At 38.9% G+C, this 14,135-nt stretch overlaps 1 protein-coding gene across 1 annotated transcript in view; it reads left to right on the top strand.

Moving 5' to 3' along the window:
* The first annotated feature begins 290 nt into the window (after nt 1-290).
* MUC2 (mucin 2, oligomeric mucus/gel-forming) overlaps nt 291-14,135 on the top strand; it is a 51,275-nt gene continuing 37,430 nt past the window's right edge. Inside the window, 16 exon segments of the mRNA XM_037402608.1 lie at nt 291-360; nt 1,997-2,261; nt 4,769-4,883; nt 5,573-5,663; nt 6,053-6,162; nt 6,407-6,623; nt 7,075-7,200; nt 7,950-8,067; nt 8,372-8,510; nt 9,166-9,276; nt 10,281-10,350; nt 12,686-12,706; nt 12,709-12,780; nt 12,783-12,821; nt 13,400-13,519; nt 13,522-13,563. Coding sequence (XP_037258505.1) covers nt 291-360; nt 1,997-2,261; nt 4,769-4,883; nt 5,573-5,663; nt 6,053-6,162; nt 6,407-6,623; nt 7,075-7,200; nt 7,950-8,067; nt 8,372-8,510; nt 9,166-9,276; nt 10,281-10,350; nt 12,686-12,706; nt 12,709-12,780; nt 12,783-12,821; nt 13,400-13,519; nt 13,522-13,563 — 1,726 coding nt within the window.

Here is a 14,135-nt window from a genome sequence, read left to right as displayed (position 1 = left end):
GAAAAAGATTTAAAAGCATAGCATCCTGTAGGTGATACAGAGCAATAAAAAATTGCATGATTACTGAATCAATATTATACTATTTCCTGTATACTGAATTCCTTCATTTATGGTGAAAAATACCTGTCTGTTTACTTCTTATCTTCTGTAAATATCACGCCTATTTTTTTACCCCTCCTCTTTCCTCCTCCCTTTGTACGTCCTCCCCTGTGATAGAAGCAATTGTATCAGTGGATACTATATAAAGAAAAGTTTTTAGCAGAGTTCTCAGTTCGCCCACCTTAGCCACCATGGGGCTAAGAGCTGCCAGCCTTTTTCTACTCTGGCTGGCTCTTTCCTATGCAAATGAAATAAGAAAAGGTAAGCTCTAGAAATTAAATGATAGCAGATTGCCTCCTGTAAAAGGAGGAGAGAATTAAAATACTGCTGCAGAGGTAGAAGGCGGCAGTGCATTTAAATAACGCGCTGGGGTTTGAATGTACCTTAAATTTCTATAACTTTCAAATACTGAGGCTACATGGCTCAGCCAACATAGGTAGATACTGCTGTCTTTGGATAGATTGATACCTATAACTACTGTGTTAATCTCTAGTTTGATGTGCTTGGAAAATATTTTCAGTGTTACTTTTCTTTCCATGTGTTGATACTTTCCTAAGTATGTCAATTACTTTGCAGAAAGCAATTATAGGAGTTTGGGAGGTTCATTGTTACAGCAATGAAGAAAGTGGATGATTGTGCCTTTCGTTACTTTGGAATGACATAAATACTTTCTTCAAAAGTGTGTGTAGTAACATTGAACAAAGCTCAATTTGTCATTCAGGATGTTAATAATCCTTCTGTAAAAACTAATTTACTGTTATCGACTTTGAAGTGTTAAAATGGAGCTCTCTTACTGACTATTTTTTTTAGGGATAGTTGATGAATTTTGGGCAGTGATCAGGTTTGGGGTATTGGTTTTGGGTTTTGGTCTGCTGCATCTTGAATTCAGCAATGGGAAGGAAGCATTATCTTGCATTTGGGATACCAGCTGTGAGCCCTGGGAGCACCTCTGTGTAGTGTTCCTTCTGGGGAGAGAAGCATACCAGTTTGGCTGGATGTATCTGTATGGCTGATACCATCAAAGTACAATAAAGCAGAGGTCTCCTTGGTAGTTTTGCTTTCTCAAATTAAACACTGCAAGAAAATCTTGTGAAGATGTGTGGCATGTGTGCTTTTTGTACCTTGGCAAGCTTCCCAAGTATGCTCAGGTTTTATGTTCACCCCTAATCTACAGCATCTTGATATTTATCAGACATTGTTAATTTTTATTTTTTGTTGGTATAGGTGGATAGGAAGGGAACAAATATCATCATCTTCATCTTTTGCTATTACGAAAAAAAATATTTTTTTTTCTCCTACTATGGTTATTTTGGCCTATCTTCTAAAGAATTTCATTCTCTAGTAAGAGAAATCACCACTTCTGTTAGGAAAAGACAGGATTCAATAAAAGCTCCTGTTGTACACAAATCCTTTTGTAACATTTAATCTATTTGCCTTCTAGACTAGGAGTGGTACCTTGGTTTCCTAGCTGTTTTCCTTTCTAGTGCATGTTGCATCAGGGAAGAAAATAGCTCTTAGAAATATTTAATATTGCTAAAAATGATACTGTGATTTGGAATAAATTCGTATGTTTGACAAGGCAGCTCTATTGCACCGATGCACCAACTTGCTAGTGGTCAGATGGTTAAGTTTCCCCACCTCATGTAGATAAATTCGTTCGCCTCAGTGAGGATTATATGATAAACCCAGGTCTCAGCAGTATTTGTTAATGTCTTATTCTCCATTAGAGGTTCACATCTCTTCTGTTTAGTAGCAAAGACTTGATCAGGCCTGACATCTGTGGGATCACTGTGCACATAATTCCAAGTGGTTTCTACTATAAAATGCAACACTTTTCTTGGTGCTAGCTCATTCATTTCACTTTCTTCATACCTATTTCTTTTGCATCACTTAACAGGAAGGACAAGAAACCATGGCCACTATGTCTGCAGCACTTGGGGAAACAACCATTTCAAAACTTTCGATGGAGACATCTATCAATTCCCTGGCATGTGCGAGTATAATTTTGCTTCTGACTGCCGAGAGTCTTACAAGGAGTTCTCTGTTCACATCCAGCGTGCTCGCAACAGCAATAACCACCCTGAGATCCAGTATATTCTGATAACAATCAAGGACTTTACGGTGTACCTCAGACCAAAACTGGCTGTCGTGGATGGGCGGATGTAAGTTCCTTTAATATAATAGTATTTCAGAGAAATGTGCTGGGAAGATAAAAGCAGGATTGATTCTTTGCACAGCTTTCTGTATACCAACCGTTAAGGTAACTGCTACAAGCATTTCCACAAGCAAAAAAAAAACCAACCCAAAATCCCTTTTGAAATCCTGCAGAAAAATTGCTTTGAGGAGCAGTTTTAGTATTAATTGTCATTTCTATGCTAGCATAAAGGATGATTTAAATGCCAGTCAGGAAGAGGTTTGCATGAATTGTTCTTCTGGTTGTGCAGGCAACAGTGCAGCTCATGAGCCAGACCTTTCACTGGCATTAAATGCCATAGCTTCCTTTGTTTTACGGCATCCCCTTAAGTTTACCATAGGAGATGGTCTAGCAGACCCTCAGAAATGAAGATGCATTTCTCTTTTTCTTTTTTCTTTTTTTTTTTTTGTCTTTTATTTTGTGGCAGAGGAGAGTTGTTTTTTCCAATTTTCATAAATAATTCTTCAAGATCTTATGGCCATTCCTCAAGGGATTGTAACAGATACAATGCAGGTCAAAGTTTACACTAATTTGTATGTGGCAATATGTACTTTTTCCACAGTGAGCTCCTCCTGTAACATGGTCACACAAGGAACTAGTCTGACACTATTACTGGTATCAAGTAGTGTCTTAACCTAGCCTTTCCTATCTTTTCCTATCCTTTCAGTGTGTGTTTATATATATATAAACACAGAAACAAGTGAAGCAACTCGTAAGTTAAGACATAGCTCTAAAGATGGAAGTTGACTGTTAGTATGTCTTAGCATAATTTAAAAACCAAACTTTTATTGTGATCCTAGGACTGGGTTTTGCCCCAAATTCATCTTTTGCTCTGAAGTTTGGAAGCCACTGCAATAAAAACCTGTTCAAAGATAGAAAATAATGTTCATTTTTCCAAGGTTCATAGCAAAATTCATAACAAAATTACATGAAGCTATAAAAAAATGCATTCTTGCCTCAAACTGGAAAAGCCCTTTATTGTGTGTGAAAAATAAGTTTAGAAATCCTTTAAAAATTGTTTTTCTTAAACCAAGCCTCTTTTTGTTTGGTTGGTTGGGGTTTTTTTTGTCTTAGGTAGTATTCACAAAACAATAGATTCCTTCTGAACCAGTTTTTGTGTATGGGAGACTTAGTTTGTTGTAGAACTTAATTTCCCATATTGCTCTTTAAATGGCATGATGCATTGACGTGTAAAATAGCATTTCACACTACTGAAGTGAAAACTGTAAAGCAGAAAAATGTATGAATTTGCCTTTTGGTACCTGATCTACCAATTGATTGAATGTTCTAGTATTATAAAGAAAGAGAAACAGTCCATGCTGTGATAGCTGAAAGGTGAAAGGTTGCCCTGTGTTTTATAATCCCTCTCCAAAAAGCATGATCTTTTAAGGCCTCATTGTCCAGAGGATGAACAATACAGCCAAAAGTAAAAGCAATGGTTTCTGACTTCCTACCTAGTATTTAGATGTGTAAGTAGTTTGGCCATGTTAAAAATGCCTGAGGTAAATAGCAAGAAAAATCCCAGTGACAGGAAATTAGGAGATAAAATTCTCCCAGAGACTAGTTAAGAGGGGATGTGCATAGATACACATGAATCCTGATAGGTAGCAATTGTGTTGGCAAATCTGTAGAAAACGAGCTGATTATTTTGACTAGGTTCCAGTTTACACTACTTCTGTTTGAACAGTCTCTAGTTCTTTAGATTTTATAGGATGAAGCTGCTTGCTATAATCCCTGTATTGCTGAATGAAGTTCAGCAGTGTGACTTGTTACGTAGTGCACTATAAGACAGATGTACGAGAACAGATCTGGTGAATTGATTCTTTATCAGAGAAAAACGTCTATGCTCAGCCTTCTGCAAAATACCTTCTATCACATTAACTTGCCTTGCTGTCACCACTGCCAGAGTTAGTCCTGCCAATTAACTAACTACTGAAACAAACTACTGAATTCCTCTTTACATGCTCCTTTCTTTTCAAACTTTTGTTGGCAGTCCCTGTCTCTGCCTGTGCTTTTTGAACTCTCTCTGGAAGAGGAGGATGCTTAGAAAGGAACATTCATTCTCTCTGAAGTCATTGTCAGATCTTTTGGTAAAGAAAAGCTTCCATTAATGTTGTTACTTCTTTCATTGAAGTAAATTATTAGTGAGTGTTTGAATATCTTCTGTTAATACCACAGTGATGATCGTTTGATTAGGTTGAAGACATCTGCCATTTTGGCTTTTTTCTTAAAGAACCCACACTCTTGGGGAGGCTTTGCCTCTGAAATTGTGTTGCCTTTTAAAGGCAATGAGTTATCCTGTCCAATGTCAGAGAGAGAGGATTTTAGCCTCATTTAAACAAGGCATCCTGTGTGGCTAGGATCAGGTAGACAGATACTGTTTTCTCTATTCATTAGGGCATTTGGCTTATTGCAGACATCCGTGTCACCCCTTATGTTTCTGTATTAATGCAAAGTCTCTGGTTTTCTTCCTAGTGTGAAGACACCTTACTACAGCTCTGGTATGTTCATTGAGAGCAATGACATCTACACCAAGGTTTATGCCAAATTAGGCCTGATTCTGATTTGGAATCAGGAAGATGCACTGATGGTATGTATGATCTGAGTTGTCTTTATTGGTATTTCCTGGGTTTAACAGATTATACTGTGTACTGAACAGAAGTAGAATCTCACGAACTGAACAGAGCTAGAGTGTTAGGCTGACTCATCCAACTGACACATTACCTTATCTTAAAAGCATAACATTCATTTCTCTGCAATGTGATAGAGGTAGCAGTATGGCATGCAGATGATCTTACTCTTCTCAAGAAAGGGAGAAGGAGCTTTCTGAGAAATAACTGATGATTTTGCTATATCACTACCACAATCCAATCTACATTTTCCTTCATTTGTCTTTTAAAGGACTTCCATCATTGACCTTCCTAATTTATAGCAAGACCTAAATTTTATCCCAGTAGGGGAAAAAATGAGGAAACCCCCCCAACCCCTGTGATTTTAAGAATGCTTTCCTTTTCATCTTTATCACCATGGTGGTTACTGCCATTACTGAAACACAAAAGCTTCACTCACTTCTGTTTTCTGTGTTACTTTTTACATCTAACTGTGTGTTTATTAACTATGTTACAAATTCATTTGCAAAAGTTGTGTCTCTAGAGTTTTGAGTTCACCATCACTTCTGCTTATAGCAACCTCCCTTCCGAGTAAATGTATTTGCTTTGAAATCTCTTCATGCTCCAAATAATTATTTTCTGGTTTTTCTTTTTTCTTTCCATTGCCTAGGTGGAGCTGGACAGCAGATTTAGTAACCATACATGTGGTCTCTGTGGGGATTACAATGGAGTTCCAATCTACAATGAGTTTATCAATGGAGGTGAGTCATCCTACCATACATATGACAGAAGACAGGCTGATAAGCATTGTGCATAGGAGCATCTCAGGAGAGTAAATTTCACCTGAGAGATGCCTGTTATTGCCCCAGAATAAACATTGTGTTCCAGTGCTGCATTCCTGGTCTAAGGTTATTTTATTCCAGATGAATCATCTTGTTCTTTTCTCTACTGGCCTTCTTTTCTCATTACCACTTTACATTTTTAAGCACACTTATTCATAATAGATGTAATTCAGAGCAGAGACCTGTGTCCAACAGGCATATTTGATACCATAGTAACTGTTTTGCTTGATCAGTAGAGTCCCAGAAATCAGATGCTCCTTGTGAATTTTTTGGGCTCAGCAAGTCCTCTTTGCATTTTTTTCTCATAGATGCAAACTACAATTCAATTACATATGGAAATTTACAGAAGATCAGAAAACCCAATGCCAAATGTGAAGATCCTGATGAAACTCAGGCACTTCCAAGCTGTAATGAGCATGTGAGTATTCCTCATGGTGAACTTCACTTGCATGAGCACATGAAGTCATTCTTGTGCTATGGGGAGTTGGTCTGTGAGGAACTGGGAAGACTTTGTCCCTTCCAGGGCAAATGGTTTCTTCTTCCTTTCTTGAAAAACTGTTGCTGTTCAGAAGACAACAGTTTTCCGTTTTTAAGCCAAGACAGGAAGTGCCTAGAAGCTCAGGTGCTTATAAGTCTTAAATACTACTACTTTTCCTCCTTAGCGTCATGAGTGTGAGAGATTGCTGACTTCCTCTGCATTTGCTGATTGTCGGTTACGCCTTAATTTGGAAATGTACATCCAAGCCTGCATGCAGGACAAGTGTGCATGTAATGGAAATGAGGACTCCTTCTGCCTCTGCAGCACCATCTCTGAATATTCTCGCCAGTGTTCACATGCGGGTGGCCGGCCGGGTGAATGGAGGACAGAGTACTTTTGCCGTAAGCAGCTATATAAATCTTACAAAGAAGCAAGTATTTCATGGATATGGTGCTGTGAAACATTTAAATTCATTCTTTCTTTAGAAAACTACAGGCATATATTATACATTTCCTATCAGTAGCGCAATAAACTGCATACTATGTTCTTCCTGTTTTCTTCTTCTATCACCCTTGTTATTAAGAAATCTTTTTCAGCAAGTAGAAATTCTGTTCCCATTAAAGGACTGTGAGTTCTGATACTGCAGATGACTGGGATAATTTGATCTATTAGAAACCAAAAGAAGGAAGTATAAAGAGAGGGAAAGCAGTTCAGAAACAGTCAAGCTTTGCCAGAGGGAGTCTGGCTTGGGACACCACTGACTTGAGGGGAGTAGGGGATATGGTCTGCAATTTCTGAGGAATGATGGACTTCACACACAAATAACTGGTAGTGTCTTTCTCATTCTTTCAGCCAAGACCTGTCCTGATACCATGATCTATAGGGAAAGCAGCTCACCCTGCATGGATACTTGCTCACACTTGGGGATCAGCAGCCTTTGTGAAGAACACTACATGGATGGGTGTTTCTGCCCTGAAGGCAAGTGTTATTGTTGCTATAGTATATGGAACAAAACCTAGAGCTCCGGCAAAGGAGGTCATAGATAAAACATAAAATGTAGTCAAATTCTATCTTAAAAATTAGTACTACTACTCATTATTCCTCCCCCCCCCCCCCCCCCCCCGGGGGAACATAACTATAAGTTTTTCTTAAAACGGAGGTCATAGTTCATTAATTAATCATTGATTTTATAGTTAAATCATTTTAACACAATGATAGGTAATAAACTGTGCTTTTTACTTCTCAACAAATTGACCTCTGCTAATTTACAGAAAATCATGCTTTTTAGGTTGAATAATTCTGAGACAGTGGACATCATTTGCCCAGAAAGTGATAGTGAGGAACAGTGAGTGAAATTCTCAGACTATCAACCTTAGGAAAAAAGATTACAATTATAGTCTACATATGCCAGAAGGACTGAAAATGTAAACATGTAAATTTCTGAGATTGTTCCTCTATATTTACATTAAGCTTTTCATCTGTGTATGGTTATATAAATGGATACACTTAGATTTTCAAAGCTGGATAAAAGTATTTTCCCTGTGTCTTATAGGACAAAAAATAGAAACAGTATTCAAAAAGTAGAAACACTATTCTTCAGAGATTTGATAATCTCAGCCTCTGCTTTCTGTGTCAAGTTGAGTGCATGCCTCCTCTTGAGAGTTTCTGCTCTGTGGAAACTGCTTATTTCAGAAAAAGCTGGAATAGTTTACTGTTGTGCTTTACAGGAACTGTGTATGATGATATTACTGAAAAAGGCTGCATACCTGCTAGCCAGTGCCGCTGCAAGCTCCATGGAAAGGAGTATTCACCTGGAGAAAGCATTACCAATGAATGTGAAGAATGGTAAGGATCACGGTGGTTTATATGCCTTTCTTGGAATGGTTGTGAATGGGTCTGTGTTTTTCAATCTTCCACTTAGTCATAGGAGACTTCCTGAAAACATTTCTGCTGCATGTCAATACAACCAATTTTCTGGAAAGTTTTCTTGTATCTGTGTTATATGGCAGGGGGGAAACTTAAGGAAATTGTCAAAGATACTGTGTTAAAACACCTGGGGATATTTTGCTGTTTGCTGGGTATACAGATGTTTTCAGTGCTATCAGCTCCTGCAATACCTACAAGCACTTTTTTATTTGTCTGTTTATAGCGTCTGTGATTCAGGCAGATGGACATGTAAAGATTTACCCTGTCCAGGCACATGTTCAGTGGAAGGAGGTTCCCATATTACCACCTTTGATGGGAAGAAATACACCTTCCATGGAGACTGTTACTATGTGTTGGCCAAGGTACTGTGTACTGTAGGACTTTTTTCTTTTCAAGTAAATACAAGCATCTGTGTGCTGATAAGTAACAGCTATGAATTGTTGTTTTATTCCATTTTTATGGGATGAGGGAAGCAGAAATGCTAAAAGCTGTACTGGAAAATTCAGGATGGGCTGTAATAGCCCAAAGTGAGGAGTTCAGCACTTGCTGCAGTGGGTGGTTAACTGATTCAGATAGTAGGCTATGTATGGTGTCATTATCCAGTGGAGTCCTTCACATATAAGAAATCAAAGGATCATGCCAGCTACGTGGACAGGTAGGCTGCAAAAATTGGCAGTTCTCAGGATTAGAAGCTCTGAGCCAAATCTGTAGTAGCTATTTCTTTGTCTGAGTGCGAAAGTCCACTAGGGAAAGGAGCTAGGCAGGCTATTTTATGCATCTGTCCCTAAAATATCTGCTGCCTGTTCTAGGGAATGACAAAAGATCTTGCTGAACTATAAACCATACCAAATAATTTGTTTGAAAGACGGTTCAGCTTCCAGAGTCCGTGCTGAAATGGTGGTCTTAATAGCTAAGTTCTATTGTAATTGCTATTGTAACTGATGACTTTTTGTTTTGGAAATCATCTTGTGACAATTTTGATTGGACTAATGGATATTTATTTCCCTGTGATTATAGGGTACGGTAAATGACAGTTATGCTCTCCTGGCAGAGCTGACTCCCTGTGGCTCCACAGACAGGCAGACCTGTTTGAAGACTGTCGTGCTGTTAGTAGATGACAAAAAAAATGTAAGTGTTTTGTGGGTTCTGCTAGATATATTGAAAATTAGCATATTTTCCTTACTCTGGAGCAATAACTAATTTTGTTATTATTAGTTGCTGTTGTGGATGGTAAGGCACCTCAGACAGACTGAAAAACAGCTCAGGCTTCTGCCTTGAGAGCTCGTAACAGACCTAACCAAAACAAAAGATGACATTCAAATAAGCTGATATCTTCCACTGTTCTCTTCTCTTCTCTGTGCTATATGATTATTCTCACTGTATTCCAGGCTGGGTAGAAGTAAGAGTACCATTCTTACTCCCCTCACAGTATTTTACTTTATTCAGGTATAATTTTGTAGATGTAGTTGAGTCTTTTTCAGAAGAGATCCCATCTTTGAATGTTGATACAATCCATACTTCCTAAATATTTGTATTTTCATTCACTTTAGCATTCTGTATGGGAATTTCTAGACTATATTTATACATAATTTTGCATACATTTACACAGAATTTTCCTCCCTTGTTTCTGGTCTTCCACATCCTTGCCAGTGTAACTGGAACAAAACTAAACAAATCAGAAACCCATCATTTTATGTTTCTGTATACAGACTAGCATCTCTTCAGGAAGCTTAACAATTGGATTTCTTATTATGCCAGAATTGTGCTAAACCATTACACTAAAGCTGTGGCATATGCTTCTGTAGGGAACAGGAACTTGCTATAGATTCTGAAGGCCTGATTTTTTTTCTACTTGCTGAAACCAAAGTGCCCAATATAAACAAGCTTTGCATTTCGTTACTGCTATAAACTGTTGTAGGCAGGTGTAAGTGAAACACTGAATAGCAAGACAAAACCTTATTTGTATCCTACAGGTCTGCTGCCACATTCAGTTTTCAGACAGATTCTTCCATTCAAAGATTTTAAGTTCTAGTCACAGTCGAAACGTGAAAAATCCTCCCTCTTAATTTTTTTTATTAGTTCCTTTTCCTCTCAGTACCTGAAACCTCATTATTCTATTTGCTGTTACACAGGTGGTGGCTTTCAGATCAGATGGCAGTGTGTTACTGAATGAGATGGCAGTGAATGTGCCTCATGTGTCAGGTAAGGGACGCAGCCATCACACACCTGACTTCTCATGTAGGGGTGTGTTATTTCAGAGGCAAAAGTGGAAGAGAGGAATATGAAATTTGTTCAGATTTTGGAAAAAACTTGGGAGGAAGGTGATTTAATAATTTCATGGACAGACTGACTCTAGACAGCTGATGACTGAAAAAAATATCCCTTCACTTTTGTCATACATTTTGAATATACTTTGACATGTAGCTTGCGAAAGAGGGATTGCCATCGCTTAAAGTTAAGGCAGGTAACTTAACTTGCCTATAAAGAAGGGTGTTTAGCACTTTCCAAGTCTGGCTACGTGGTGTGGGCATGTCCTGGCTCCCAGTAATGGTGTGTCTCAAGCATGTCTACCTCATCTCTCTTCTTTCCCATGATTCATTTTTTTTCCCCTGTGGGAAGAAAGCCTGGCAGAAGGTATCTGCTGTATTTTCTGGTCAGCCACAGCAGGAAAGATGATGTGCTGTGTAGCACCCTCTTATTTTCTCACCTCACTTGAGACAGCATCTTTTTATATAATCAATGGATTTAGACAGACACTTTCAGAGGTTGACTCAGATCACCTCGTTTAGGAGCCTAACTTCTGGTCGGAAGGTCACTATCAGACAGCAGCTGTGAGCTCTGGGAGTAACTTTTGAAAGGAATACAGAATTCCTCTTTATCGCTTCTTTTGGATATGTTCAGGCAGCACACTGACACAGGTAGTGTTGCTTCTTACTGGCCTATTGGAAGATGGCAAGTTACTTGCTAGAAAGGAATTCTTTATCTGAAAGAACAAGTGTTCATAGGGATGATATGTTCATGGATGCTTGTGCAAAAACAATTACAGTGTGTAGCTGAAAGTTTTAGAGAAGTTAAAGGTGCTCTAGACAATAAAATAGATCATCTAATAAGTAGATTAAATAGATAAATAGAGCATATAATAATAGATTTACTATAAGAAATCAGTTAGCCAGTAGATGTTGGGTTTTTTGACTTAGCAAAGCTTTTGATACTGCCTGTCAGAGTAGCCTGGCAAACTGTCCAGCATGCAGCTAGGCAAATGTGTTATACATTTGGTTGGCTGGAAAGTCAGGTTCAAATAGTTAGTAGTAAATGAGGTTAAATCAGGTTGGTGGCCAGTCACCAATGGGCTCCCCAGGGTTCAATTTAGGGACATTGCTCTTGTATTCATAAAATGGTCTGGATGCAGGAGTTGAATGTACTTTAAGTAAGTTTGCCAATTATAATAAATTAGGAGGAGCTGTGGACATTCCTCAAGGGTAGAGAGGCCGGATAGACTAGGAAGCTGGGCAATCACCAACTATATGCAATTTAACAAGAACAGTTGCACCTGGGACAAGGTAGTCCTGGTTATGTATGCAGACTGGGGATGAGAGGCTGGAGGACAACCCTGTGGAAAGACATCTGGGGGTTTGGTTTGATCGCAAGTTTGAATATGAGTCAACAGTGTCCTAGCAGCCAGAAGGGCCAGCTGTATGCTGGGGTGCATCAAGCACAGTGTAGCTAACTGGTCAAGGGAGGTGATTGTTGCACTCTACGCTGCACTGGTGCACCCCCATCTTGAGTACTGTGTGCAGTTTTGGGCACCTCCACGTAAGAAGGCATCAAACTATTAAAGTGTCTAGAGGAGGTGACCGAGATGGTGAAAAGCCTCTGGAGCAAGATCTGTGAGGAGCAGTGAGGTCACTTCATTTTTTTCCAGTTTAGAGAAAGAAGGCTGAGGGTAGCCTCATCTCATTGCAGGTCTACAACTTCCTCAAGAGGAGTCAGCAGGGGGTGAGGTGCTGATCTCCTCTCTGGTGACCAGCGATAGGACACCAGGAAATAGTAAGAAGCTGCACCAAGGAAGTGCAGACTGGGCATTTAGGGAAAGGCTCTTCACCCGAGAGGGTGGTCAGTCACTGGAACAGGCAGCTCAGGGAAGTGGTCACAGCACCAAGGCTGTCAGAGTTCAAGGAGCATCTGGACAATGCTTTTAGTCATACAGTATGCAACAGTGCTGGGGTAATACCTTCTCTGAAAATCCTCTTGCACTTCAGATTTCTCAGCATTAATGATGTTAGCACTGAAGCTGTATTGCAGAAAAATTTGAACTTGGTAAGGATCCCAGGGATGAGTCGTTATAGGTAATCAGCTTGTTAAGTTAGTGGGGGACCAGCTTTATATTTAGTTGGCCAGCAATTTTAGAGGAAAAAAAAAATGATTAATTTGATCCTGATCTCAGAGTTTCATGGCAGGTGATACCTTAGAATCTATAAGAAGTATTCTCTCAGCAGCATATGTGTGTTTACTTCACAGTCCATGTTTTGTTTTTCAGCCAGCTTCTCAGTATTCAAGCCATCTCCTACTACCTCATTGTTCAGACTTCTTTTGGGCTTCAGCTGCAGATCCAATTGTTTCCAGTCATGCAGCTGTTGCGACTGTGGATCAATCAGTTCAAGGAAAACTTCAAGGCAAGTGTCTATTCAAATGGGAAGCAAAGCCATGCTGTTCCACAGCTGAAGAATCATGTATTCTTTACACGAGTGATAATTCGTGCTACTTATTGATTGAAGAGGAAGAAACTAAGAAGCAGAAATAAAACACTGGAAGAGAATTGACTCAAGCAAACTAGAAATGCATTTTATTTCATATTTCATATTGAAGTGACCTATCACTCCTGTGCCAGTACATGAATGTTTCTTAGAATATCCTTACTTTTGTATTCAGTTTAATTTTTAACTGTCTACAAAACTAGGCTTTAGTGGCACTTTCTGGTTTTAATATCATCAGAAAGCATAAAAAATACAGGTTAGGGCAGTGATCTCCTTGAGGCAGAGGTGCCTTCATGAAGGCTACTCTTCTGAGAGGTTAAAGATTTAAAATAGGGCTCCTACATCTTCAGTACTTGTAGAATGCCATTAATATTGAGGTGGAATATTCAGCTGTATGTACTTCTGTTTCAAATGTTGTGATCAGTGGGTCCCTTTCCCTTTGACCTTTTAGAATGAGAATGAGTAATTAGGTAAATTTTTACTTTCTTTTTTGATAGGTCTTTGTGGAAACTTTAATGGGATGGAAGGTGATGATTTTAAAACAGCCAGTGGCTTGGTGGAAGCTACAGGATCTGCCTTTGCTAACACATGGAAAGCTCAGTCAACCTGCAATGACCAAGTAGAAAGCTGGAAGACCCCTGCAGTCTCAGCATTGAAAGCGGTAAGCACACTAATAATTCAGATGGATTACTTCTGCCAGAATGAGCAGAAAGCATTTGTTTTATATTACTGCAACAAACGTGTAAGAGTTGTAGCGTGGCATTGAACTCTTTCTAGAGGACTGTCAAATGAATAATTCTGCAAGTACATATGCATACAAGCACTGATTTCCCATGAAATTAAAGTGAAATTTTAGTGGGTGATGGTAGAGGAATCCTGAGCCTGGAAGATAGGGAAGCAAGGTCATTAATTTATATTATCTGCAAAGGCAGCTTCTATTTCCTAGTATTATTTTCCCCTGTTTTAACTTAGCTTATGGTCCCCAGGATGGAAAGGGCTGTCACAATTCCATGTAGACAAGTTGCAGCAATATGATACTGATTTTGATTTTATGATTGCATGTCTACTGACTAGATAACTGAATCGGAGAATAGAAATAAAGGTACAGTGATTGCATGTAGTTTCTCAGCTCCCCAAAGTGCACACAGTTCTGTCATTTGTGTGGCTGTATTGCATTTATGTGACAGCATAAGTAGACATGGCACAAGGAAGATAAGTGAATGTAATGAATTG

The sequence above is a fragment of the Falco rusticolus genome, chromosome 10 (genome assembly GCF_015220075.1).
Source record: "Falco rusticolus isolate bFalRus1 chromosome 10, bFalRus1.pri, whole genome shotgun sequence".
In the NCBI taxonomy this organism is placed as follows: domain Eukaryota; kingdom Metazoa; phylum Chordata; class Aves; order Falconiformes; family Falconidae; genus Falco; species Falco rusticolus.
The sequence above is the reverse complement of the archived record's forward strand: the minus strand, read 5'-3'. Positions and strand labels throughout refer to the sequence as shown.